Genomic DNA, 27,178 nt, shown 5'->3' with positions numbered 1-27,178 from the left:
ATTTTAAAACAAATGTAATCGTTTTCCTTTCTTTAAACATGTTAGCAGGGCCATAGATGGCTCAAGGGAGTGGCAATGACTAACAAGTGCCTACATCGAATTCCCCATTTGGAATGATTCCCAAGTAATTAAAAACAAAGTTCCCAATCCTGCAATCTGCCTTGGCAGACCCCACTTAGGTCAACAAGACTCCATACAGATGCAAGGGTCTGCCTACGCAAAGCTGATACGAGTGCTGGGGCCAAAGTTATCCATGGCAATTACTATCTGGGTAGTGACCTACCAGTTTTTAAAACAAATTAGTGGCCTCAGTCTATTTTCATTTTGACAGATGTCCACATTATAAAACTATGTGACTCAGTTGGGTCTTACTAGTATCTTTGTTGACACTGAACAACACAGCTCTCTGCTGTACTGAATTGTGCGTGACTCTGTATTTCAGATATTTCTGTTGCACTGCCAAGTCTGGGCAATGTTCTGAGAGAAGGGGATTCACTGTATATATACACCAGAGAATAGGAGATTGTGCACTGAGCCATGGACCAGGTAATCAAGAGGTCAGCTCAACTTTACTGACTACTGTTTATTATATCTGTGTACATCACAATCCTTATTACTGAGCAAGGTCCCATAGCCCCTTGTAATACACTGTAAAAGAGGAGGATTGGAGACCCTGAATTTAGCCTCCAGAAAGACCTTACACTCAGCACAACCTTCCTCCAGAGGCTGTAGGATTTTTTTCTTTTTATGGCAGTCTGTATGAAATTCTTCCATTCAACAGTAACAATCTTAAAGAGATTTTTAAAAAAGAGAGGAAATACTTTGCAATACATTCCTCATCAGGATACTTTATGCCCAGTGAGGAAGGTTCCTCCTTTGCTTAGTTACAAAGAAAAGAAAACCTTACATATCTCAAAAGCAGGTTCTAGCCATCCTGTGGCCTCATTTCAGTGATCATCAGTGGAGAGTTTGAAGGTTGAATGGTATGGTGAGCACTGAGATCTTAGAAGTTGTTCCTGCAGTTCAGGCTTAGTGCAGTCTGCATTGTTCCTGCTTGTGCTGTACCTAGTCTATGGATTATAGAGTCTTTCATTTTCCAGGACTGCTCGTGACGGATCTGGTAACAGAGACTCCCCTTGAGGCTGTCACCCAATGAGCTGAGATACCACTGAGAACAACCCTCCTGCCAGAACAGATGCCCTTCTACTTCAGTCTTGCTGAGTTAGACACTCCAGTCAGCTCCAGCACAGACCCAGAGGTTGAGCTACGCCTCTCTGCAGTTAACTGAGATCCACTCAGCCAGGGGCTTCTCAATTAACAGGGACTTTCCCAACACCCAGTGTTCAGCCTTTCTGGGAGCCTGAACCCCAAATAAATCTGTTTTACTTGTATAAAGCTTATACAAGGTAAATTCATAAATTGTTTGCCCTCTATATCACTGATAGAGAGAGATGCACAACTGTTTGCTGCCCCAGGTATTAATCACTTACTCTGGGTTTATTAATAAATGAAAGTGATTTTATTAAATATAAAAAGTAGGATTTAAGTGGTTTCAAGTACTAACAGACAGAACAAAGTGAGTTGTCAAGCAAAATAAAGCAAAAACATGCAAGTCTAAGCCTAATACATTAAGAAACTGATTACAGGTAACATCTCACTCTCAGAGATGTTCCAATAAGCTTCTTTCACAGACTAGACTCCTTCCTAGTCTGGGTCCAATCCTTTCCTCTGGTACAGTCCTTGTTAGTTCCAGCAGACATCCCAGGTGGGAAGAAGGGGTTTTCTCATGAGTGGCAGCCTCTTTTGTCCTGCTACACCCCCTTTTATAGCTTTGGCACAAGGCGGGAGTCTTTTGTCTATGCTTGTCCCCCCCCACCTCAAAGAATTAAGATGGATTCCAGTATCATGTGACATGGTCACATGTCACTGTAAGACCCCTAGTCTCCATTCTTCCTGGGTTGGCCCACATATACATGGGAAGTCTTGCAGGTAAATAACCCATTTACAACCAATTGTCCGAGTCAGTGGGAGCCATCAAGATTCTAAACCGCCATTAATGGACCACATTTTGCATAATTACAATAGGACCTCAGAGCTATACTTCATATTTCTAGCTTCAGATACAAGAATGATACATGCATACAAATAGAAGGAATATATTCAGTAGGTTATAACCTTTGTCATGTTACCTTACAAGAGACCTTTTGCATAAAGCTTATTCCAGTTACATCATATTCACACTCATAAACCTATTTTCATAAAACATATGGAATGCATCACACTGCCATTAATAGCACTTAGAAATTACCTACTGAAAGATGTTCAATTAGATTAGCCTTATTCTTTCCAGAATTGGGAGATCTGAGCTCTCTCACTCTCACACTTCTTCTTTCCTTTTTAAACTCAGTAAATGATAGACAAAGGGTGGGTACATAGTTGTGTTCACACATGGCACAGCACATTTGGAGAAGAAGAAAATTATTCAGCCTGAAACCAGTTAAGATGTCGGTAGCAGACGCATTTACAGGAACATCTTATATGTAACATTCAATATTGCCAAGGCAAGAGAGGCTATAAAGATTTAAGGATTTGAGCTCTCTGTATACCAACTTCTTCCACCTCATGTGGAGAATTCAGTAATTTCTAGTAAAATCCTGCAGCTATATAACAGTTTTGGTACTTTTAAAGGGATCAAGAAATTATTTTACATACTTTACTTAACCCAGGTTTATATGCAGAAGATACAAAAAGTTGCACTGGGGATTATTCATTTACATTTTCTGAAGCAAACAGACTTCTTGCATAGTAAAGGATATCCTTACCAGTAAAACAAAAATCCCATGCATTTTACATTTTTTCACCTGTTTCTCAGTTTTTCCAGGGAAAAACTGCCATGTTTTCAGTACAGCAGTAAAACCAGATTTCATCTGTACAGCATATTTTCCAAATAGTTGAAAAATAATTGTACGTAAGTGATGATAAACTACATTTAATAGGATGCAAGAATGTATCTGAATTAAAATGATGTTTAGTAAAGGAATCTAAAAGTGGTTTTTACTCATAGTATTCAAGATTTCTTTCCTTTTCTCTCTTCATTCTGCTTTTACCTTATCGCAAGTTCATCTAAAATAATAATATTGACCAAAAATCTCCAGAAGACAAAAGATTCTCCTAAAGAATGTATGTAATGAAAGTACATACCATGTTGTACTAGGTCTTGATTAAATAAATAATTGAATTTAAGTGAATACACATCTGTTTAATTGATGGTAATTGACTCTTATATGCTTTCCTAATGAGGTACGGTACTTGAATAATTAGTGATGGTAAAAGTGAATATAGATACTTTTACAAAATGTCCAGGGTTTAAGCAGTTTTCTGTCAATTATCCCTTCTTTTGTTTCTGAAGTGCCATGTTTGCGTGGCACCACCTTTTCTGTTGCAGAGAACATATCCAGCTGTGTTTTTGCTAATGAAAATAGGCATGCAGTTATTTCTCTTGCAAGCTCTTTTTGTTAAGCTGAATGATACTCCTTTGATATTTTCAAGCAGGTTTCCTTTTCCAAGCAGGAATCTTTTCATAAGGATCACTGTAGTCATGTAAATATCGTGGTTTACATGTTAATTGCACCCCAGTGGGAACCACTGTCCCACTGAGATTAGTCTCAGAAAAAAACAGATTCTTGCCTTGTGTGTCTTCCTAGGGGAGGGATTTTTTTAAATCAGCTGGCCACTCCCCTAGCCAGTTCCAGTTTGGGATGCTGCTGAACAAATCTGAGCCAGCCAGTACAGACTGGTGCTTGCAGAGGACATGCACTGCCATCCCGTCCTCCCACATATCAAAGTGGGCTTGCTCTGGGCAGCAGTTCCATTACTAAAGTTCATGGCAGTGGAAGCTAGGCAGATCTTAGAGTAGTGTTTCCCAAATGTTTGAAAACAAAGCCCCACGTCAGGAAATTGACATTAAGCACAACTTTTTCCTTCTGAAATCCACCAATGATGTAGTATTAGAGCCCTATATGTCTCTGTTCATACATGTTCTCTACCCCACACTTCGGGGAGAAAATTGATGAAGTTGTTTGATATTTCCTCTCCTTTCTGACATGTGTTTATGAGCAGTGAAATAGCAAACAAAACTGGCATTTAAAGTATCATCAGGTGAGTTAGCATCCACTGAAATTACTGTGATAGCTATTGTATCAGGCTCTCTCCAAACACAGGCAGATACCTATACATTGATTGCACTCACTTCACATTTAGAAGATTTTCTGTGCAACCATACCAGCTAGAGACTGACTGTTCTGTAAAACACGAAAGCTGAGACTCTAGAGAACAACTGAAAACTCCTTCCATGACCCAGAGCTAGTTCTCTGCACTCCACACTTGGGAAGCACTGCCTTAAAGTGAATCAAGCCTAAGAATATATGGGCACTTAAGCAAGCACCTCCTTAGATGGTTAGCTAAACCCATGTAATTGCATATGAAATTGAAACTTACAGTTGTGATCGTCCATGTTGTCACATTAATGCTATTGGGGCAGAATTCTTAGCCTAAACTTTAGGGGCATCAGTTGATGAGGCAGTCAATCTCTGTTGATAATTATTTAAGCTGCTACAGCTTCACATTGAAGAGTTCATTCTCTTACTCTAAACAGGAGTTAAATCTCGCAAGATACAGAGTAAAGTTGTATAGACCAAAAGGCACAGTAAATCATCTGCAGTGTCACAAATGCCCTGGACAAAACAAAGTAAAAATGATATTTTCCATGGGCTGGCTGAAAAATGGCAGCTGAAACCCTTTGCCCTGCTGCATGTTTATACCCAGATGTTTGGTTTATTGCCAAAAACTCTGCTTCATTACAAGAACTAACTTTATATCATTCAGGCCACAGTCACCATTGTCTTCTTAGACATGAAGGAAACTGTAAATTTCACTCTTTTCTCTTCCGTTAGCTCAGCGGTTATTACTAGAGCATGAACCATCTATCTCACTGTAGCTTCACCTTATATCCTAAATGATTTAAATTTATAGTACATCTTAAATAAATGAACCCTTTATCAATAATTATCAAGGAGCAGTACAAAAGCGAGCTGGCTAATTAAATATTAAATAAAACATGTTATTTATACCTTAAAACTTATGAAGCACTTATATTGCCATTTATTCTAATCAATATACTTTAAATTCTAGGCTATTCATTACACCTTACATATTTATATTAACACTGAAGGGTTAATCATAACTTCACAGTACTAAATATGTAAGTAAATTCAAGTTTAGCAATGGGACTCTTTAGCAAAGTGTCATATTTATAATTTGGAATAATTTACAACAAAACAAAACCCAGGCACTAATTTAAATATGAATCTAGAGGCTGAGTGAGCTCAAGCAGGAATGTTTAAGACTGCAGATGCTGCCGTATCATTCAGTCCAAACTTATTAGTCTGGAAGTAAAACAACTTTTGTATACCTAGCTAATCACTTTTGTTGTCTTTCACTTGAACAAGAAGTCCAAGAAAAAACATACAATGTTGTAAGTAGAAGAGATGCATTGTATTTCAGTGAATGCATAGCCTAATTCATCTCTGTATTGAGATGTTTACTTTAACATGTTTACTTTATTCTAAAACTTTATCATAGTGAGCCTCCCTGAGCGATGAGAAAATGATTGCACCTCCCTATCATTTAGTAAAACAATATGGGAGCAGTGGAAAAGTAAAGGTGGTGATGGCCCCACATCCAGTTCCTTTTCCCTAACCTCCCAATCACCGCCCTACACATCGAACTCCACTTCCCAACCCCTCGATTGTCCCCTACCCAGCTGGAGATGGTCCTGACGATGGGGCTGCAGCTACACAAGTAGCCACCTGGGGATGCACTGCACCCTGGAGCACAGCACAGCTGCCCCTGTACTGGGGAGTGGGCATGGGTGTGCACGGCTCCAGCACTGGCTTGGTTCAGCCCATTTGACTTTTGTGCTGGGAGTGGTGGCTACAGAGGGCTATGACAAATTTTCGAGTGGCTTTAGCTGCCGTAAGCTCCCCCAGTGCCGCCCCTGGCTCCCTCTGCCAGCCCAGAGCAGCTGTCCCTTGTATCCCCCGCTGCTCCCTCACGGGTGTTCATGGCCGTTCTGCACAAGCCCCAGCCACCCAGGGCTGACAGTGGGAGCAATTTGGGGGAAAAAAAAAAGACAGAGAGAGGCACACAGCTCTTGCCTCCTTTGACATATTCCCATGCCTCCCTTGGAAGGCCCAGTCCATCGTTTGAGAACCACTAATTAAAGGGCTCGGGACTCCGGCTGCCATGGAGCATGAGGCCCTTTAAATCCCCGCCTCAGCTCCAGCTGGGATTTAAAGTGCTCAGGGCTCCTGCACCTGCGGGGAGCCCCAGGCCTTGTGGGGCTGGAGCCAAGATTTAAAGAGCTCTGGGCTCCCCGCAGCTACGGGGAGCTCTGAGCCCTTTAAATCCCGGCCCCAGCCTGGCCACTGAAGCAGCGGGCGGGATTTAAAGGGCTCTGGGCTCTCCGCAGCAGCAGGGAGCTCCGAGCTCTTTAAATCCCGCCCACAGCTCCGGCGGCAGGGCTGAGGCCGAGATTTAAAGGGCTCAGAGCTCCCCACCGCTGCAGGGAGCCCAGAGCCCTTTTAATCCCAGCAGCGGAAGCCGGTGCAGTCCAGCATGACGTACTGGCTCTTGCCAGTACGCTGTACCAGACCAGACTGGCTTACTTTCACATCTGACTGAAAGTCAATGGAACTTTGGTGCCTAAGGCCCAGAGCCTCAAAGGTGTTTAGGTTTCTAGCTCCCATATAAATATCTAAATACCTTTGAGGATCTGGGCTTAAGTGCCTAAGACATTTTTGAAAATGAGATCTAGGGTCCTAAATCAGTTAGGCATTGCAACACCTAAATACTTTTTAAAATCTGGGCCCTGACTTCCAAACTGTGTTAAACTCCTGTCTGCATTTTAGGTGGTTAATTATGATTACAAATCTGACCCTGAATCCCATAAAACAGATGTGAGCAGTGTAGTAATTTAAATTATTGCCTAGTATAAAATCCAGTTTTAATCTTGGTCGTACTTTATATGAAGGCTCCGTTTATAAAGAGGTAGTAAATGATTAATAGCTGTTTAATCAGTTGTTTCTTATAGAGTCCAGAGGCCAATAGGGTACTTATAAGCACTAGTTATAACTAGCTATAATCCCTTTTAATGATGTGCTGATAAACATCTAGTACCACATGCTACTTGTGTCTGTAACATGTTTATAATCTACTGACATTTTGCATATTAAGTTTTCATTTATAAATAATATATAAAATGTGACTGTACTCTTAAATGGACAATCCTGTATTACCTGTACACATTGACTAGCTAAAGGGACATTCTTATGTCACTCCTCTCTCCATCCAGGCAAAAAGTGTGAGGGTGGTGTGAAGAAACCCTAGAGCTGCAGGAGAAGACCAGGCACACCAAAGGGCCAGGATAGATGTCAGTCTGTGGGGGCACAAAATTAATTCATTAGAATTTTAGGGTCTGGGAAGAAGTTGGAGGCTTAGTCCCTGTAGACAGCAAGTTATAATTGTATCATTTGTAATTTGATCTCAGTTGGGTCTTCCAGCAAGAACTCCTTTAGTAGAGACCATCATCATCTTGGTGTATAAATTTAGGCAACACTGTAATAATCATACACACTTTGGTGGGGGGCAGAGAGAGTTTGAAAATCAAAAGACTAACCAAAAGGACTGGTATAATCTTTGTATATATACTCATGTTTTGTCCAATAATATCATGATTTTGGGAGTCTGAGTCATGATTTTGAAGCTTTTTAGATTGGAAATACCATGGATTGGGCTGGCCAGTCATAGTAAAGGAAGGCTGAAAATTGCACAGTTACCAGACCCTGGATTGGCTCTTTGATAAGGGCACACTGGCCCAGGATGCTGGACATGTTGAAAAAACGTCCTGATCAATCTAATAAATGGCCTGTGCTGCCCTGTTTGATTTTTGTTTGTTTGTTTAGCCTGGCCTGAGGGCCTACTGGTCGTTTTCAATATGTTTGTGAATTACTGTAGCAGTGTGCATAGCAGTATTTTCTAGCTTGTGTGGTTCATTAAGTAGTCATTGAAAGCCTGCTTCTCACAGTTGCTGAGGACTCATAAGTCACACTGAAGTTAAAGTTGTGGGTACGCCGCGCCTCTGAAAAAATCGGGTCCAAGAACTGCATTATATTCTTGAATGCTCACTGTTACCTAATAGCATCGTAATCTGAGACCCAGCAAGTCTGTCCTTGTCTTCTATCAACCAAGGATAGGTACATTCACTGGAAAACAAGGAGTTGCATCTAACCAAGATTTGACATGCTGTAGAAACATCTGATGAGAGCATAAATAACGTTTTTGGTCACTGAGAACAAACTATTCAATTACACCTTTCCACTTTAAAGAGGCTACTCTCTTCTTCATAAGCAAGGGATTTATATATCATGGTACACCTTAACAGAAAGAAAGAAAAAAATATTTGGTGGCACTGTTTTTACCTCAAAAATATCTTCCCTCCCTAACAAACAGTGAAATCAACTGCCTGGCTGTTCCCATTAGCCCAGTCTCAGCGTGTCACTAACCCATAGACACAATCCAATGAATTTATATTCTGCCCCAGGCTTCACTACCTTTGTAAGGATCCAGATTTAGCAAGGAGATGCAGGGTCCTGGAAGTCTCCTAAAAAGGTTTATGTTTTGAACTGTTTATTAGAGTTTTGTTTCTGGCTTTGTCTTCATTGCAAAAAGTGTGGGGTTTTATCCATCCAAATAGCTGTCTCAGCATAAAACTCTAATGGACACAAAGAGTTTTTAACCTCAGTGTAGCTAGTCATGGTGATTTCTATAACTGCCACCTGAATTTGTGTTGAGCTACTACATCAAGGTAAAACTACCCAGGCCTTGTCTTCACTAGGTTTTTACACTGAGATGCCTAATCAAGTTAGCTATCTCAGTATAAAACCACACCTTTTTTATTTTTTCCAGTGAAGACATAGCCTCTGCTTATTTCAGAATAGGAATGCATTGGTAGAAAATGGAAGCGAGGTGGAGCCGTCACCCTCCAGCAACCCTGCCAATGATCTACCTTTACATTTTCTGAAATTTGTCAGGAGTTGAACTAAAGCATTCCCATTTACTTGAGTGGGAGTTGTAGAGCTATATCCAAAGAAACTCTCCCAAAATGTAAGGGCAGATTCTGTTTATAGAACTGAACAATTCATTTTGGATTAAGTGCCTCACCCCAGTTCTGCTCATTTTGAGATATGATGTTGAATTAAACTATTTGTCCAAGGTATCAAAATGTTGAGAAGGATTTTTCAGTTTCTGATCAGGATGTAACATTCATAGATTCATAGATTCTAGGACTGAAACGGACCTCAAGAGGTCATCGAGTCCAGTCCCCTGCCCTCATGGCAAGATCAAATACTGTCTAGATCATCCCTGATAGACTTTTATCTAACTTACTCTTAAATATCTCCAGAGATGGAGATTCCACAACCTCTCTAGGCAATTTGTTCCAGTGTTTAACCACCCTAACAATTAGGAACTTTTTCCTAATGTCCAACCTAAACCTCCCTTGGTGCAGTTTAAGCCCATTGCTTCTTGTTCTATCCAATGTGAACAAGTTTTCTCCCTCCTCCTTATGACACCCTTTTAGATACCTGAAAACTGCTATCATGTCCCCTCTCAGTCTTCTCTTTTCCAAACTAAACAAACCCAATGCTTTCAGCTTTCCTTCATAGGTACATGTTTCAAGACTTTAATCATTCTTGTTGCTCTCCTCCTGGACCCTCCAATTTCTCCACATCTTCTTTGAAATGCGTACTCCCAGAAATGGACACAATACTCAGTTGAGGCCTAACCACGCGCAGAGTAGGCGAGAGAATGACTTACTCATGTCTTTTTGACAACACACCTGTTAATGCATCTCCAGAATCACGTTTGCTTTTTGGCAACAGTATCACACGTTTGCTGTTGCAGCTCATATTTAGCTTGTGGTCAATTATGACCCCTAGATCTTTTCCGCCTAGACTCCTCCTAGACAGTCCTTTCCCATATCTGTATGTGTGAAACTGATTGCTCCTTCCTTGAAGTGGAGCACGTTGCATTGTCTTTAGAACTCATACGGTTTACTCAACTCATGTTCTCCATTTGGTCCAGGTTCATTTGAGTTATGACCTACATCCAGAAGCAGTTGCACAATCCCTCCCAGTTTTGGTATCATCTGCAAACTTAATAAGCAGACTTTCTTAGTGTAATATCTAGTCGTTGAATGAAGATAATTGTAACAGAACTCGTCCCAAGACAGACCCTGTGAAGCCGCACTTGTTATAACTTTCCAAGCCCAGGATTGGAACATTGAATAGCTACTCCTCGCGAGTACGGTTATCCGCCAGTTAGCACCCGCACTTAATAGTAGCACCATCTAAAATTGTATTTGCCAGTATATCAATAAGAATATCATGCAGACTATCAAAATGACTTAACTAAAGTCTAGGTTAACAAAATCACCGCTTCTCTCTCTTATCCATACAGAACTCATTAATCTTATCAAGAAAGCCTGTCAGATTGGTTGCACGTTTGCTTCTTTACAAATCCATGCTGGCTATTCCTATCACATACCCACCTTCCAATGTTTGCATGATGATTTCCTTAATTACTGCTCCGTTATCTTCCTGGGCACTCGAAGTTAAACTAACGGATCCGTAGTTTCCTGGGTTGTTTTTATTTCCCTTTTATAGAATGGCACTATATTCCCCTTTTCATCTTCTGGAATCTCTCCCGCTCCATGATTTTCCAGTGTAATAGCTAGAGGCTCAGATACTCTTTATTAGCGCCTGGTATTCTCGGATACATTTCTTCGGCCTGGGACCTGCAGGATAAACTCTTTCAAAGTGATTTTAACTTTTTTTTTTTTATTTTATCTTCTAAACTCTACCCCTTCCGCATATAACACTTCTCAGTTTAGGAGCTCCTTCAGATTCTCGTGAAGACGAAATAAGAAGTCATTAAGCACTCTGCCTTCACGTTTCCTGTTACTCCATTCCCCTCCTTATGAGGCAGGGGCCTACCCTGTCCTTGTTTCCTCTTGCTTTCTATGTATTGAAAAAAAAGTCGTCTTGTTTCCTTTATTTCCGTAGCTCCTGTTGAAGCTCATTTTGTGCCTTGCCTTCTTAATCTTGCCTCTGCATTCCTGTGTTGTTTTGCCTATATTCATCCTTTGTAATCTGTCTCTAGTTTCCATCTTTATCATGACCCTTTTCTTTTTTAAATCATGCAAGATCTTCTGTTACCAAGGTGGCTTTTGCACATTTTTAACTTCTACCCAGCGGAATAGCTGCCTTTTGGCCCTTAAAGTGTCCTTTGAAAAACGCTGCAAACTCTCCTCAGTTGTTTTCCCCTCAGTCTTGATCCAATGGGACCTTAACCTATCAGCTCTCTAGTTACCAGAACCACATTCTGAACCTCTATTGTCTGATTTTGCTATACCTCCTTCTCCCCTTCCCTTAGAATCTGCAAACTTCTGATTTCATGATCATTTTCAACCAAAGCTGCCTGTTCTACTTTCAGATTCTCATGATGTTCCTCCCCTTATTTGTTAAAAGCAAGGTCGAGGAACATGCCCCCCAGAGCATTTTCCACCTTGTGAACTAAAAAGTTGTCTGCAGTGCAAGTCCAAGAACTTATTGGATAGATCCGTGCCGATGCGGTTGTTATTTCCAACATATCTGGATTTGAGTCCCATCACACCAATCTTGGGTTTTGGATGATTTGTTAGTTGTTTAAAAAAAAGCCTCATCCACCTCTTCCACCTGGTTAGGTGGCCTGTAGTAGACTCCTAGCATGACATCACCCTTGTTTTTACCCCTTTTAGCCTAACTCAGAGACTCTCAACACTTCCGTCTCCTATGTCCATCTCCATCTCAGTGCATTTTTAATATATAAGGCAACATCTCCTCTCTTTCCCCCTGTCTGTCCTTCCTGAGCAAGCTGTACCCATCCACACCAACATTCCAATCGTGTATTATCCCACCAAGTTTCAATGATGCCAACAATGTCATAGTTGTATTTATTTATTTATTAGCACTTCCAGTTCTTTCTGCTTATTACCCATACTTCTCGCATTTGTATGTAGGCATCTAAGATACTGGTTTGATCTTGCCTCCCAGTTTTGCCCTGACCCTCCTTTCTCTCTGCTGTTATAGCTCACACTCCCTCTTGTTTCCGACCCATCTCCCAGGTCTCCATGTTCCCCACTTACCTGTGGGCTTTGCTCCCCTGTCAGGAAACAATTCATTTCATGTTGGACTGAAATCAAAGGTGGAAAGAAGCCTGTTCTTGAAAAATCTCCAACCTAAGGCTGCGGGCTCAGAAAGTTCTGATAGCTCAGATAAGTATCTAAATTCTTCAATGCACATTCAGATTGAACCCAAACAGAACAGATGGAAGGTCTCCCATTATTAATGTACGATTTCTGTCTTGGCGCAGTAGAGAATGGGACCTGTATATCAGACTGAAGAATTAAAGAAAGCTGCCTAGTGCTTTAGTGGGTCTTTGAATAAAGTATTTCAAAGCCTGGAATAATCACTCTCTCTCTTATTTTTCTTCAATGTATTGAAACTTAAATATTCATAGCAATCTGCTCCCAAAGGTATTTTATTATTAAAGCAAAAAGATAGAGTATATTATAACAGCAATCATTTAGGATTTCTACATTAAAGCGTCTTGCTGCTGACCTCATTAAAGCAACCCAGCTTATACTAACAGGCCATTTCAACTTTCTTTTTTACCCCCTCAATTTTTACTGTCGCTTCTGGTCTCTTACATAGCTAAGGTTTCTAAAATGTGTTACCCAAGTGGCTAGTTTTGGTCACCAGGGTAATTCTGGAACATAATTTCCCTATATTAGGGCTGCATTCCATCTTAGATTGAGTAGCACCTCCTGCACAAAAAAAGAGAGATCCATTTTTTATTAGCTGTTGGCCAACATGAGCAGTTTAAGGGTCTCATCAGCATCACTCTGGTGAGTTCCTGCTGAGCAGATAGCACTAAAAATGCTACTGGAGCTTTTTTAATAAGAAATGCTTCAGTAAATGAGAGGCACTTCTTGCTGCTGACAGAATAGCATTGGCACCACAAGCTATGTATTTTGTATGGGTTGTGTTGTGAAAATATGAAAAATAGCTCAGTGATGGCATAATTATGGGCAATTTGCTTAATTATGTGCTAATTGTTGCTTGCTTTGTAATGAAACAAGAGTGTGCTAAATGTAATGTTGGACGGGTCACATCCGGAACATGTCATATTCAGGCCCCTGCTACAGGCTGGGGCCTGACTGGCTTTTTGTTAAGACTTCAACTAGATAACCTAGGCTGCCTAAATATTTTAAATTATGTGTTTAACTTGTTTCCTAATTTTCCTTTTTAAAGGTAGTCCTCTATGTGCACCAAAGCAGGCACAAAGCCAGCACTGACACAGTACATTTAAAGGTAGATTAGATATGTCTATACATTTCTATCTACAGATATCCACATGCACAGCAAACATTAATGAATAAAGCCTCACATGCCTGTGAGATAGATAAGCATTCTTGCCCATGTTATACAGATGGGGAAACTGAGGTACGGGCATTTTCAGAAGAATTTAGCACATTGAGTGCTCAGCTTTTTTGAAAACTCAGGCATCAAGCTTAGAAGCTGAGCATGTTTGAAAATCTGACCCCAAGTAATTCACTCAAGGGCATACAGAAAGTCTGTGGCACAATGGTATCAGGAACCAGATGTCTTGACTGGTTCTTACCCATATGATCATCTTTTTCAGCATCAAGTGTCACAGAACTGATAGTCATTCATAAACCATGTACAAACCTCAACAGTGAGAAACAGAAGTTCTACATCAAAACCAAACCTAATGAGAATTAGCAGTTGATAACCCTGGCTTTTTAAAACGCTCTCAGAAAAAAGTGTTCTTCACAGTGGAATATAGAGAATGTTGCTTTGAAATAGCGGTGCTGAAATATACAGTTTTGTTGCAAACATACAGATTTCATGTGTCTATGCCTGTTTGTGTGAATTTTGAGCTCTTGGGTTCCTTTATGTATTGAGAGGAAAAGATTACCTTTCTATGATTCTTTGTTTCAACCTGAGCAATTAATGCTTGGGGGGAAAAGTAGTCAAACAACATTTACACGTACTGTATGTACCGTCCTGCTCTTTCTTTGGTAAAAAGCCTATCTACACATATTTAGAAAAGCAAATAAGGTTAAATGATCAGTTTTTGAACTGAAGACTGGCTACTGGAAATACTGGTGTTTGAAACTTGGCTTTTATATATCTTTATTGAAAACTGCTTTGCCCTACAAATGACAAAGGCTGTGGAACTATGAAGGAAGCTTTTTAGCTATTGTGCTTCCAGTTAGACTTGACTGCTCTGAGAAGACAGGAATTCACGTGGCAGAGTAGTCCTTTAAAAGTGTTCTTCATTCTGGGGCAGACAAATAAAATAAACATGATCCCCCAGTTAGTTGCCAAAAGCAATCTAAGGTTCAAATAAAAATAGTAAGTGTATTTTTGTGAATGAGTACAGTCCATTCTGTGAACTGAAAATGCTCTCTTTCTTTAAAACACAACTCACACTATAAATGGGAAAGATGCAAGAACTGGTGAGGGTAGATGAGTGCTCTAGAGCGGGAGTCTATAAGGACAGAAATATCAGAACCCAATCTAGGTCTACTTTTTCCAATATTGTTTATTTTTATATGCAGATATTGAGAATATATCCTCCTCTTCCTGGTTTCAGGGAAAATAGCCCCATTCCTTCTGGCATATAGAGATTCTGCATTGCAGTAGCAAGTAGAAAGCAACACGTGGCTATTGAAAATATGATCTTCAAAAGCTACAAGGCAGGAAGCATCAAGGGCCTTCTTCAGTTCATCTGGTGGAGGCAGGACCAGGTGCCAGTGAGATTGGTGAGGTGACGTACCCATGATTTCTCACAAAAATACTAATGAGGCAAGGGACAGAATGAGAACCAGTGTTTCAACCCCTCGCCTATCAATCAATAAAAGAGATTCAGGAAAATTCCATCTCACCCTTAATCCAACAGTGACTTGTCAGTGCTGCTTACCAATCGAGCTTTGTGAATAATGGATTTTTAGTTCGCTGGCAGTTCTGAAAAAATAAAAGTTTGACAAAAATGTTTGCCCAGCTCTACCTGTCACAGGTATGTACATGCACACCAATGCCACAGCCACTAGAGGGAAGCCAAGGGAGTGAATCCAGAAAGCACCATGGTCAGTCATGCTGCCTCTGGCAACTGGTCTCCTAAACTTTGAACTTCACACTTACCTTAGCTGTGCAGCCTCTTTATTCCTCTCATTTCAACCAGCAACCCCATTCTGAGAATGAGAAGCTAAATCTTATGGTAAGTGGGAACATAACTGCATAAAGACAATGATCTTTTTCTGTTCTAGATCAGTAACAATGATCCACAATCAGAATACTCAGAAATCAGGTGCAATATTTATGGTTCAGCTGGTACTCCTAGTATAATATTTCACCTGTGTGAAGCTCCTCTTTCCTATTAATAGAGAATCATAAAAAAAAAAGTATGACTAAATCCTAGTTTAGACATCAGTGAAGCACCAGTGCCAAATTGCTATTCAGAGAGGCCCAAAATGGAAAAGAAAAGAGAATGACAGTAGAAGGAAAAAGGAGAATGAATTAGTCTCAGAAAGAAAAAAGATATATAACACTGCTTGGAAAAAGCAGGTACAAAAAAGATGGTGCCTGGTGAATATTCATGCAGAACACTCACTATATTTCATTTTAGGTTCAGCCAAGAGCTGATGAATTATGTTCTAACAATGGTTCTTATTTCATTGGGCTAAAAACATAATATTTCATACTGCTGTCTTTTTTTTTTTTTTTTTTTTTTTTTTTTTTGCTCCTTACCAAACACAGACTGTTTTGCATCCCAATTATCCTTGCTGGCACATTTTATTGCTGAAGATCAGTTGCTGAGGTTTTCCAAGATCCCTTTACATGTAAATATTAGGGACCTTGCCTGTCTCACAATATATTCATTGTGACATCCTGAATTATTTTGATTTCCTGCAACATACTCAGTCTCTTGAGAATGATTGTCTCAGAGCTACACTGATGGTACCTCCTATACACAGTCAATTTAGATTTTAAAAAATATATATCTTTTATCTTTCAGATCTTTGGTTCTTTTGAAGCAAGACAATTAGCTAAGGATCCTTATAAGCAATTTGTGTTTTTAAAATGAGCATAATATATACATTTATTTAACAAAGAGTTGACTACACTGTGAGGGACATTTACTCTAAAGTCAGATATCCTGCAGAGAAGATTTTATGGGTTTGCTTAAGTTTATTAAATGTATTTTATTTCCTCTTCTGCTCCCTCAACTCCCCAGAAAAGATGGTTAGCTGAGATGGTGTTATCCCTCAGTACAATTTATGAAAGTTGTACATTATACGTATGTTATAATGATTAGGTCTCCAGGCACTACCACACTCAAGGGCCCACTGTGCTAGCCTTTGTGCAAACATATAGATAGGTAAGGTCCTGGGCACTGAGGGTATGTTTATACTGCAAACTAAGCCTTTCCATTCACAATTCAGTCTGACTTGGGTTAACAAGCACTAAGGACCCAGGTCCTAGGACCCTGGTGTGGGGGGAAGGTCAGAACCTGAGTCCAGCTGTGACTCATGTCCAAGCCCTGCCATTTTGAAGTGCGGGCACAGCTCAAACTTCAGACCCAAGTCGGAAAGTTTCTGTAGTGCATTGTGGATGCTAATGTTATGAGACCCAGGATGACTATGAGACCCAGGTCCAGCATTTGTAAAGTGTTTACAATGCAGTGTGGATGCTCAAGCATAGGGTGACTTCAGCGAACCTGGCCAGAGACGTGGCTCAGCAGGAGACGGTGCTCCCTGGGGAAGAACCTGGGGGTGGGGAGGAAAGAGGGGGTTGAAGACCGTGCTAAGCCTTTGCCTGGGGTGCTGCTGTGGATCCTGCAGGTTCGGAGCATGACCAGGCTGGAAATCACTTCCCGCCACTCCAGAGCTTAGCTGAGGGGTGGAAAGGCTTCCCCATCCCAGCACTGTGTGGGGCTTTGGCACATGCAGGGCTCGGCTCCTCCTGGCCAGCAAGTCTTGGGCCAGCCATTGCCAGCCGGAACAGGGACGAAGTGGGGTGGGGTGGGGCAGGGCCCTGCTGGCCAAGAGCTAGCATGCAGGGGGAGCTGCATCTTCATCCTACCACCAGCCTTACAAACCCACCCTGAGCAGCTGGTGAGCAGGAATCTGGTCAGCAGCAGGGCCCACCAGTACTGATGGGGGAGGAGACAGAAAATAGGGGACAATTTACCCATTTTTAAGAAAAAGTTGGGACACTAGCAGGAGGGCTTAAATACGGGACTATCCCTTTCAAAACAGGACATCTGGTCACCCTACTCAAGCAAAGTCTTGGAAACACTGAGTCCACAAACTTGGGTCCCACAGACCAAGGCTTAGTGTGCAGTGTAGACACACCTAAAGAGTTTACCATCTAAGTGGGCAACCTGCAGCCCACGGGCTGCACACAGCTCATCAGGGTAATCTGCTGACGGGCTGCAAGACAGTTTATTTACATTGACTTCTCGCAGCTCCCAGTGCCTGCAGTTCACTGTTCCCAGCCAATGGGACCTGCAGCAAGTGGCAGCCAGTCAATGTAAACAAACTATTTTGCAGCCTACCAGTGGATTACCCTGATGGGCCACGTGCGGCCCATGGGCCGCTGGTTGCCCACCACTGATCTAGGGCTTCACTCCTGCACACAAGATCAGAGCTGCACAGTTTGCGGTCTAAGAATAACTGTATAGTATTTATGACTTATAACCTATACTTAGATTTTGCCAGGATTCTTTTGTTAAATTTCTGCCTATGCTGAAAATCAGAGAAATATATTTGTCAGTTAAGAGAATGTCTCTCTGCAAACATTTAAAGCAGGGGTCTCAAACAGGTAGCCCGCAGTGTTATTTGCTGTGGTCCACAAGCTCCCCGCCCCCTTGGAGTTATTTCCTGCAGCTTCCAAGCTCCCCTCCCTTGCCGCCTCCCCCTTCCAGCGCACCACATCCCCACTCCTCTGCCTACCTCCAGGTGTTTCCTGCTGCCAAACATCTGTTTGGTGGTGCTTAGTGCTTTTCAGGAGGAAGTGGGGGAGGAGTGGGGAGCCACACGCTCAGGGGAGGAGGTACAGAAGAGGTGGGACAGGGTGGGGATCGGGGGAAGGGGTTGAAATAGGGGCAGGGAGGGGGCGGAGTTGGGGTGGGGACTTTGGGGAAGGGATTGTAATGGGGGTGGGGAAGGGGTCTGGCCTCATAGAAGGGGTGGAGTGGGGGCGAGGCCAAGGGCAGGCGGGGGGGAATTTTGTATCTTTATATGAAAAGGTGTCAGTGGTGTGGCCCTCGGGCCAATGTGCTAGTCCTCAAGTGGCCCTTGTGGTGATTTGAGTTTGAGATCCTTGATTTAAAGTGTGTTTAGAAGCCAGTGTTAATCTGGCAAAACATCGCTCTAACTGATCTGCCAAAATGGCTGTAGCGGACATTTCCGTAATTGGCCTATAGTCCACCATTGCCTCATCTAGTGTCTTCACTGGAAATCATGCTGTCTGCCATTTACTGCTATGCTTATTCTCTTCCAGACGTTGAGATATTAGTACAGTTAAGGACTATATCATCTTTTGTATACAGCCAAAAATCTTAAACAATTTGATTTCTTTAAGTATTTATGTGTACAGAGACACATGTCCATTTTAATTTAAAATGAGGGACTAAGCATAGGTGCTGGAAATATCAAAGGTTTCGCTAATGCTTGAAAATGGTCAGATTCTACTTGTATTAACATTGGTGTAAAACCAGAGTAACTCATTGAAGTCAATGACATATATGTGACTTACCCCAATTTTACACACATGTAAATGAGTAGTACACACAATCCCATTATATGAGAACTTAAAGTAAACTTGACTACATGTATCTTGGCAGATGCGTCTACTAAAAGTTACTGTGAGATGCTGGAAGGACTGGAATAGTCCATTGGTAATAACTTTTGTGTGTCTGTGTGTGTGCGCGCCTGGCCTTTAACACTTCACTGACTCCTACATTTATGCCTAGTACTACCCATCTGGCCCTTACCCAGCATAACCGGATGTGTATTTCAGAAGTGCCAAATCATTGTCAGGATTAAATTAAAAAAATTATTGAGAGAGATGGATGAGAGAGATGCTGAACTGCCCAGTTTATCAGAACAAACTTGCTGTTTTGAACAACCAGATATTTCATTACCAAACACACACTTTTTCAGTGTATTTTATGTGGAGTAATCCAGAGTTTGGTATTTTCATAATGCTAGCCAAGATATTTTATAGCAGACAATTTCCTACTTGGCAGTAGTAGTCTAATTAAAATAATTATATTCTGTATGTCCAACAGTATATACATATTACAGTACATCTCTAAGCATAGATGTACAGCCACTGCATGAAGGTAGGTATTGTACATTTTAGCCATACTCAGACTTCCTAAAAATATCCAAAATCAGCAGTGTTTAAACCTAAAAAAAAAAAATCTCTCTCTCAGAACCTTGCACTGCTTTAGTTTTAGAGGTTAGTTATTGCATAATTTATTTTTAAATATATAATATGGTAAAATCCATTTCTAAAAGTTCTTTTGATAAAGGCTCAGAGGTTAAAGAAGATTTTAAAAATTATCCTTTTTGGTAAGGGCCTGCTTATTTAGTGATATGTAGCCAACACAAAGTATCTTTCTTTAAATGCCTTTCGGCTGTTTTGGGATGATTACTCAAACAGTGTTCTCACAAAAAAATACATACATTCTGAAAACACTTGAATATAATGCACTGGTAGATCTAACTAAATGCATCATTAAAAGTTTCATTATATAGCAAAGTTAACCTTTCAACATAACTGACCAGCATTATTTCAGGTACAGTATGTTACATTTTATGTACTGTAAAAATTTGTCATGTAGTTTAAGTAACATATCTTTGAACAAATTAAAATGTCTATCATCCTTTTTCAAGTGCATGAAACCTGCTACATTTACACAAGTTATCGTGATTCAACACCTCATACTTTATAGAGGGCTACAGTTTTTCCTCCTATTACCCTCTGATTCGTCAAGGTTTCAAATATAGAAGGCATGGAGAAATCAATTTCCTTTATGATAGCTTTTACAGTGTTTCATTCTTAAAACTCTCAAGCACATCTTTGAATCCCAGTAGACTAAGTGCCCAGATTCATTTTACTTTGCCCTTTTTTAAAGGGTCAAATATTCAAAGAGCTTATTCAAAAAGGTCTTATTTAACCATGGTAAATTCTGTACAAGCCAATTCTGTGCAAACTTTCTAGTAAATAGGGGGTGAATTTACAGGTTGATGTATAATGCAGGTGATAGTTTTGTGTCCAGGGAGGGAAAATAGTAGAACTGTGAGAACTTTAATTATATGGCTACAAGATGTGGTATAGTCTCTAGAGTAAATGTTAATGTTTCTTCGTATACCTGCTAATGGCACTATGGCCCTTCGCATTCGCACACACATATGCTTATTTTCCTTGCAACCACATATAAGCATTTGCAGGATAGGGGCCCACATCAGTATGCCTCAATCTGTTCTCAACAGAATCTCTTGAACTCTAGATAATCTCTTGTCATTTTTCCCCCTCCCCAGCTACTGAAGTTAATCTCCAAAAAGCCCTTGCTGAAGCTTCCGAGACCTGCACACAAGAATGTCTTATCCTAGGCCATTCTGACAACTGCTGGATGCCACCTTCTTTGACACAGTACCAACAATCCAACCCTCCTTTGCCATCATTTGGCTTCCAGCAAGGATGGGGTCGAGGAACCATACCCGAGGGAAGACACGCGCTTGGGAGGCCCATGCCGAAGGATGATACTGACAAAAGCCAAGGTGGTCCACGGCCCCAGTTCTACAACACCTGTGAAAGACATTGCACCACTGAAGATCCAGTCAAGGTGATACCCCTGGCAAACTTCGCTCCATCTCAACAGGCAGCAGTGTCTGGGAGTAATACCTTTATACATGAGCACCAGCTATAAAAACATGTCTATCAAAATCAGCTATTTCAGGCTTTAAAGTGTAAGTGTATATAGTCACAGCCTAACAGTTAACTTTAGTGCATATACAAATCTGTTAGGCTTGTGGATATTTATGTAAATAGAATTCTGAATTGAATTTGAAGAACTGAGTCCTTAGTACTGAGTTAAAGGAAATTTACCATAATTGTTAGTCAAAAGTATGCACAACAAACAAAACCCTGTTCATTTTATTTCCCCAACTGGGTCATCATAGCACAAATAATAACTTGTTAGGGCAGGGACCCTTCCTCTATTTGGTAATTTCCTAACACATTTTGGGCACTATCACAATCTATATAATAGTCATATAGATGACTCTCAAATTCTCTTTTTTGTTTTATATCTACATTATATTTAACACATTCATCAGGCACATTTCCATTTGTTCATCAGTCAATAGCAAAAAAGAGATCAAGTAGGCAGTTTGTCAATCTATTACTCAAAATCAGTGATTAAATGAGTGATTTAATTTTTTGGATGCAAGGCATTTTTACAATATTTTATGTTTTCTGTGACAGGAAAGAGAAGTGTGTTAAAAGTCTTCCTGATCTCTCTCGCTTTTTATTTTAAGGTTGCACTCACTCAGCTTACCTGTATTCAAATTTTGGAAAAACAATTGCTTAAATGAAGCATGAAACTGAATATTTTATTTGACCTTAATGTCCTGTTGCTAAATAGATACGTCTGTAGTGATGACTGGACTGCAATTTTACAAAGAGGGTTTCTTGCTTTCCAAGATTTGTTTTTCTAGACTAATGCAAGCTAAGTCGCAACCCATATTCCAGCTGCCAGTTTTCAGCCATGAGTCCATCACTAATCATGTCTTTACCTTGCAAATTTCATATTGATTAATGTCTTTGTGAATTAGGGATTACATAAACACAGAAGGAAACTGGGTAGATGTTACAGCTGATGCAGTACCGTGGCTGTAAACTACTGTTATCTAGAGAATATTATGGTGATTTAAATGTTAATTTTACAGCCCTATAGTCAGTCACTGCAGGTTTTCAGTGAAGAATTAAATATAACCTTAGATACTGCACACTAAACCTATTAGAGTAAGGTGCTCTTGTCATTCTAGCTTAGTTTACTGAAGAAAATTACTGACATTACTCTGCAAAGAAAGAGGAAGCCAGGAGGTGAACGTTGGATGGATGTAATTATAAATACACCCCAATTATGCTATTCTACAGGAGCTCAAGATGATGTACTGGAAAGATTAGGCAGTCTTGCCTGAACCTAGCGCTGGATGAGAACTCTTTACATAGCATAAAAGAAAGCTAGTAAATCCTATATTGGACACAAAGAAGATGTCTTTCGTAGATGAAAGAATTACAATATTTTCCTCCTGGTATTTTGTTTCTGTCCATCCATTATGTCAGGAACGATACATACATTCCACTATAAAACAATTTTTTTCATAACAAAATCAGTTAAAATGCTACTTTAAATATAGAGACAATCTAAGTTTGATGGGAGGGAGGGGGAAGGGAATGTGTGGCTACTTCCTGTGGATGGAATTCTGTGTAGGCTTCTTAATGTAACTTTAAACCTGTAATTTATAAACAAAAATGTGTGTAAAAATGCTGTAATATAAGCTGCTTGTAAAATTTATAGAAATTCCAGGTGTTCAGGGTTCCAATGAATGCTAAGACAGCTTCTCTTATGTGCCCAGCAGGTATAAGTAGCTTTATATATTGTTGTCCCCACTGTAAATCTATTCAAATCACATTTAGTTTTAATGTGCAAAATAAAAGAAGCTTCTCTTTTAACCTCTTGATAGGGTTTAATTAATGAAACCTCAGAATATCTAATGGTGTATTTTTCCTTTTTATATATATTTCTCAATAATGTTTAAGAAAGATGTGGCACACTGTCTTCCAGTTGTATGTAAATCCTGGAAAAAATGTTAATCCTCTGGATATTGACACACAATAGCTACTTCTAGTTCAGGCATAAGTAAGAATTTGACAAATTAATCCAGATTTAATCTATATAAAGGCTTCTGTATTTCTTTATTGGAAAACTCTCAAAAATAATCCTTCCTGTAAGATTTCCAGTCAGGCTGGAAATTGCAAGAGAATATTCTCTGGTGCAGCATTTCACTGCCAAAATTACTGGATGTAAATTGGAAATTCATTGGCAGAATTTTTCCAAAATCAAAACAAAAATCACTTTCAGTTTTCGGTAGTCCTTTTAGTCTATTTTTATTGTTGTTCATGTTGATTTTCTCCATACCTTATCCTCCCCACAAAAAAATCACACCCTTTCTGTATGAAGTGGTTTAATTGGATCACTGAACTCTCTATACCCTTGTATCTCAAGAATTGGTTTGTGGACTTGCACCAGTTCCTGAGATCTCCTTGACACAGTTTAGAAAGGCAGCAAGCTGGTCCCTGGTATCATAAAGATTAAGAAACGCTGCTCTACACAACTCTGCTTTCTGAAGTATGGTAATGTTTAGGAAACAGACTTGATCCTTCCCCAGAGAACTTTAAGGGTAATTTTTCAGAGACCTAAAGTTTTTCTATATGCAGTCATGCTGTAAAAAATGATTTTGATTTCAAGTCTCATTTTTCACCAAAACTAAGAAGTTAAAGAAGAAAAACTTACAATGACAAATTTCTCAAGTGCTTTCAGTGAAATGTTCTCTGTTAAGATACAGTCCATCCTGTGAAGAAGTTTGAGAATTTTCAAGATTCATGCTACATCTAGTAGAACTTGGAATAGACAAAGATTCAAGTTTTAAAAGTCTTACTGTTATTCCTCAAGCAACAGTCCTGTTGGCTTTTGTGAGGCGCTGTATCACACAGGAGTCTACCCACACAGATCAGTGTAGGATGAGATCCTGCAGCCAGAGGCATCCTGCCCCAGACAGAACTCCCTTGAAGAAAGTTTCCTGCAACCACACAAAACTCCCTTGAAGGAAGGGAGCTCCAGAAGGATCCATTTTCAACATTTGTCCCCAAATCTGTAAGTTATTTCTTCATTGGTGGTCCTCTGTGAAAGGTGTGAATTCCATTTGAATGGCTCCTTTGGCTGTTACTCTAAATTTATTTCAAACTTTGTCGATCATTTTAAGTGTGACATTCAAATTAAGTACTACTACTTACAAAGAATTACACTTACATTTCACTGTTTCTCCCAGAATTACAGTGAAATCAAACTTGATATATTGTGGGTTGTTGCTGCCTAGTTATGAATTTGCATTAATCAGCCTATAACGATATATAAATTTTAAAATTACCTATTTTCTGTTAGTTAGAAGAAAGAGGTGCCTACTTGAACAGCTTTGGCTAAATTTAGTATGACTGCGATTTCCTGTAAATGTTTCAAAAGTTGTATGGTGTATTGCTTAAGAAATTCCAATATATGAATATAAAGGAGTCACAAGAGAAGTAAAACATTTTTCAGCATCAATAAATATGCCATAGAAAATGCAGTATAAGGCTGCAGAAATCAGTTATGATGTTATGACTTGCTTATAACAAGCAATAACAACAGAATAATTAAAAATGTTATATATATAATTTTAATTTTTTTTGCTTGAAGCAACATTTTCCCAAAAGGCAAGCGGAAATGCCCTGTGTCAGTACCCAGAGGACTAACATCACTGTAGACTCTTTATACATCTTACATATAAACAATTTATCCAGACATGGACTGTACATTTTTGGTGTAATCTTATTTAGTCATTTAACTTATTTTACTTTATTTGTGTGAATTTGTGGAAAAGAAAAGAAACAATCCTATATATGGTATACAGTACAATGGTAGTTATATGAATAGATTTGTTTCATACAGTGTAACAATAAAAGAAAACCTTTGCCTTCTTCAAACTGAGTGTTGCACAGTCTTAACTGTAATTTTTAAAAAAAATCTGACAGAGGCATGGCTGGTGATTTGTAAACATTTAATTAAAAAGGGGAGTGAGAAGGTCCTTTCTTCATTTTAAAGAGGTCAGGAAGAGGAATTGTTTCATTTTGTTTTTTAATACTATGTACAGACTTAGGACATGTCTACACTCCAAAATTAAGTTGACCTAACTTATGTCAGCATACAGCTGCTGCAGTAATTACATCACTTGTTACCATCTACACTTTACTCCTTGTGTCAGCGGTGCATTTGAACTAACAGTGTGGGCAGGGTCAGCTTTAGGCCTATTCCCCAGAATCAGGCCCCGTGCCTAAGAGGCCCCGTGCCTTAGGCACCTTTTTAATTTTTTTTACATACCCAGGGGCGGTCCGGGTCTTCAGTGGCACTCCAACGGTGGGGCATCCTTCACTCACTCTGGGTCTTCAGCAGCATTTCAGCGGCAGGAAGTCCTTCACTTGCTCTGGGTCTTTAGCGGCATTTTGGCAGCCGGGGGTCCGGAGTGAGTGAAGGACCCCTTGCTGCCGAAATGCCGCTGAAGACCTGGACCGCTGCCAGGTATTCAAATTGGGCCCCACAGTTCCTAAAGCTGGCCCTGAGGATGGGGCATTTTGGGATGGCTTCTGAAAGCCAGCAACAGTTGATGTAAGCAACACAGTGTCTACACTGACCCTACATCAACCTAACTACATCAACATTAACTCTGCATCGCTCATGGAGGTGGAGTTATTAAGTTGGTGCAGCAGGAAAATTACATCAGTAGGAGTGAAATTTTAGTGTAGACACTTACAGAGTTAGGTTGATGTAAGCTGCCTTGCATCAACCTAACTCTGTATTGTAGACCAGGGGCTTACCATTTTGAAGTAAAACATGCAAACCAGCCTTGAAGGATGTACTTTAAAGAATGGTTCAAACACTCTGAACTGTAAACTTAATTCTGCCAAGAAAGAAGGAATAACAGTTATGCAATAGCACTGCATTTTCTGTTGCCTAGTATTACAAAAATGTCAACATTTCATTTTCCTTCATGAAAGAAATCATGACACTTTTTTCCTCAGATGCCCCCCTCACCTCCCGCCTTTTTGGCAACAATCATTTTGTATTACAAATTAGCATAGTTTGTCTAGAAAATATTATTCCTTTCATGGGAACAAACATTTTCTGGATTTGGGCAAGGAAGTAAACAACATTGCATGGCAATTACTGTGACAAAGATATTTGAAATGGAGTCTTTAAAGGAAATCAGTTTTTGTAGCTTTTTTAAATCATTGCAATCAATAACCAATATTTAGCAGGCTACATAATAATATAGTCTTACCAGTCAGATTGAAAAAGTGGTTGTATTCAAGAGTTAAGGTAACCCATCAGCTAGAAAAATGTTACTGCTATTATCCTAGGCACATATCTGGTGGTCATCACCAGCACGGATGTAAATACAGGAAGCAGTGCAGTTATTCTATATCACATAATGTTTAAATGTTATCGGGAATCCAATCTGAAAAAATCGTTGATTCATAAAGAAGGCCATAACTCAAAGAAATGCAATTCAATTTTGACCAAAATTAACAGAATGTCCTTGAATACAATTGATAGTGCAACCATGTAATCAAAATAGTACTGTTTTGAAAAATATTTAGCCCCAGGTGGTATGTTGCATGCATTTTTCCCAGACTTTTTTGCTTTAGGTTAAAGCAAAAGTCTTTAGTCACACAAAGTATGAGCTTGTTTATACTATGTAATACATCAACACATTTGCCATTATTTGTAGAATGGGATGATCTGAGAATAATTTTTCTGTCTCCTGTTTTATTGGCTACTGTCTAGTGATTCCAGCACTGGCAACTGATCAGTAAAACATGATGAAATATTTTCAAGATACGTTTGATTCTCTGAACTGACCTATGTTGTATATGATGAAACAATCTATTGCAAAACGTAAGTTGATTTAATAGACGAGTCACAACAAATTTGACAATGACCGCTTTAAAATGGGAGGTATATGTCATGCAATGAATTTCATGAGTACATAGGCCACGTGATACAGGAAATTGGGTTTGGTGACATTGTTGTAGAACTCAGT

General features: G+C 39.9%; 1 protein-coding gene across 2 annotated transcripts in view; it reads left to right on the top strand.

Moving 5' to 3' along the window:
- Nucleotides 1–24,978, top strand: part of PCDH11X (protocadherin 11 X-linked) — a 1,065,677-nt gene extending 1,040,699 nt beyond the window's left edge. For both annotated transcript variants that reach the window (XM_032762349.2, XM_032762343.2), the window contains one exon: nt 20,798–24,978. In XM_032762349.2, the coding sequence (XP_032618240.1) occupies nt 20,798–21,186 (389 nt within the window). In that variant the 3' untranslated portion in view covers nt 21,187–24,978. The remainder of the gene's footprint in view (nt 1–20,797) is intronic.
- Nucleotides 24,979–27,178: the final 2,200 nt, after the last annotated feature.

This window comes from Chelonoidis abingdonii, chromosome 8 (assembly GCF_003597395.2).
Source record: "Chelonoidis abingdonii isolate Lonesome George chromosome 8, CheloAbing_2.0, whole genome shotgun sequence".
NCBI classification, from domain to species: domain Eukaryota; kingdom Metazoa; phylum Chordata; order Testudines; family Testudinidae; genus Chelonoidis; species Chelonoidis abingdonii.
The sequence above is the reverse complement of the archived record's forward strand: the minus strand, read 5'-3'. Positions and strand labels throughout refer to the sequence as shown.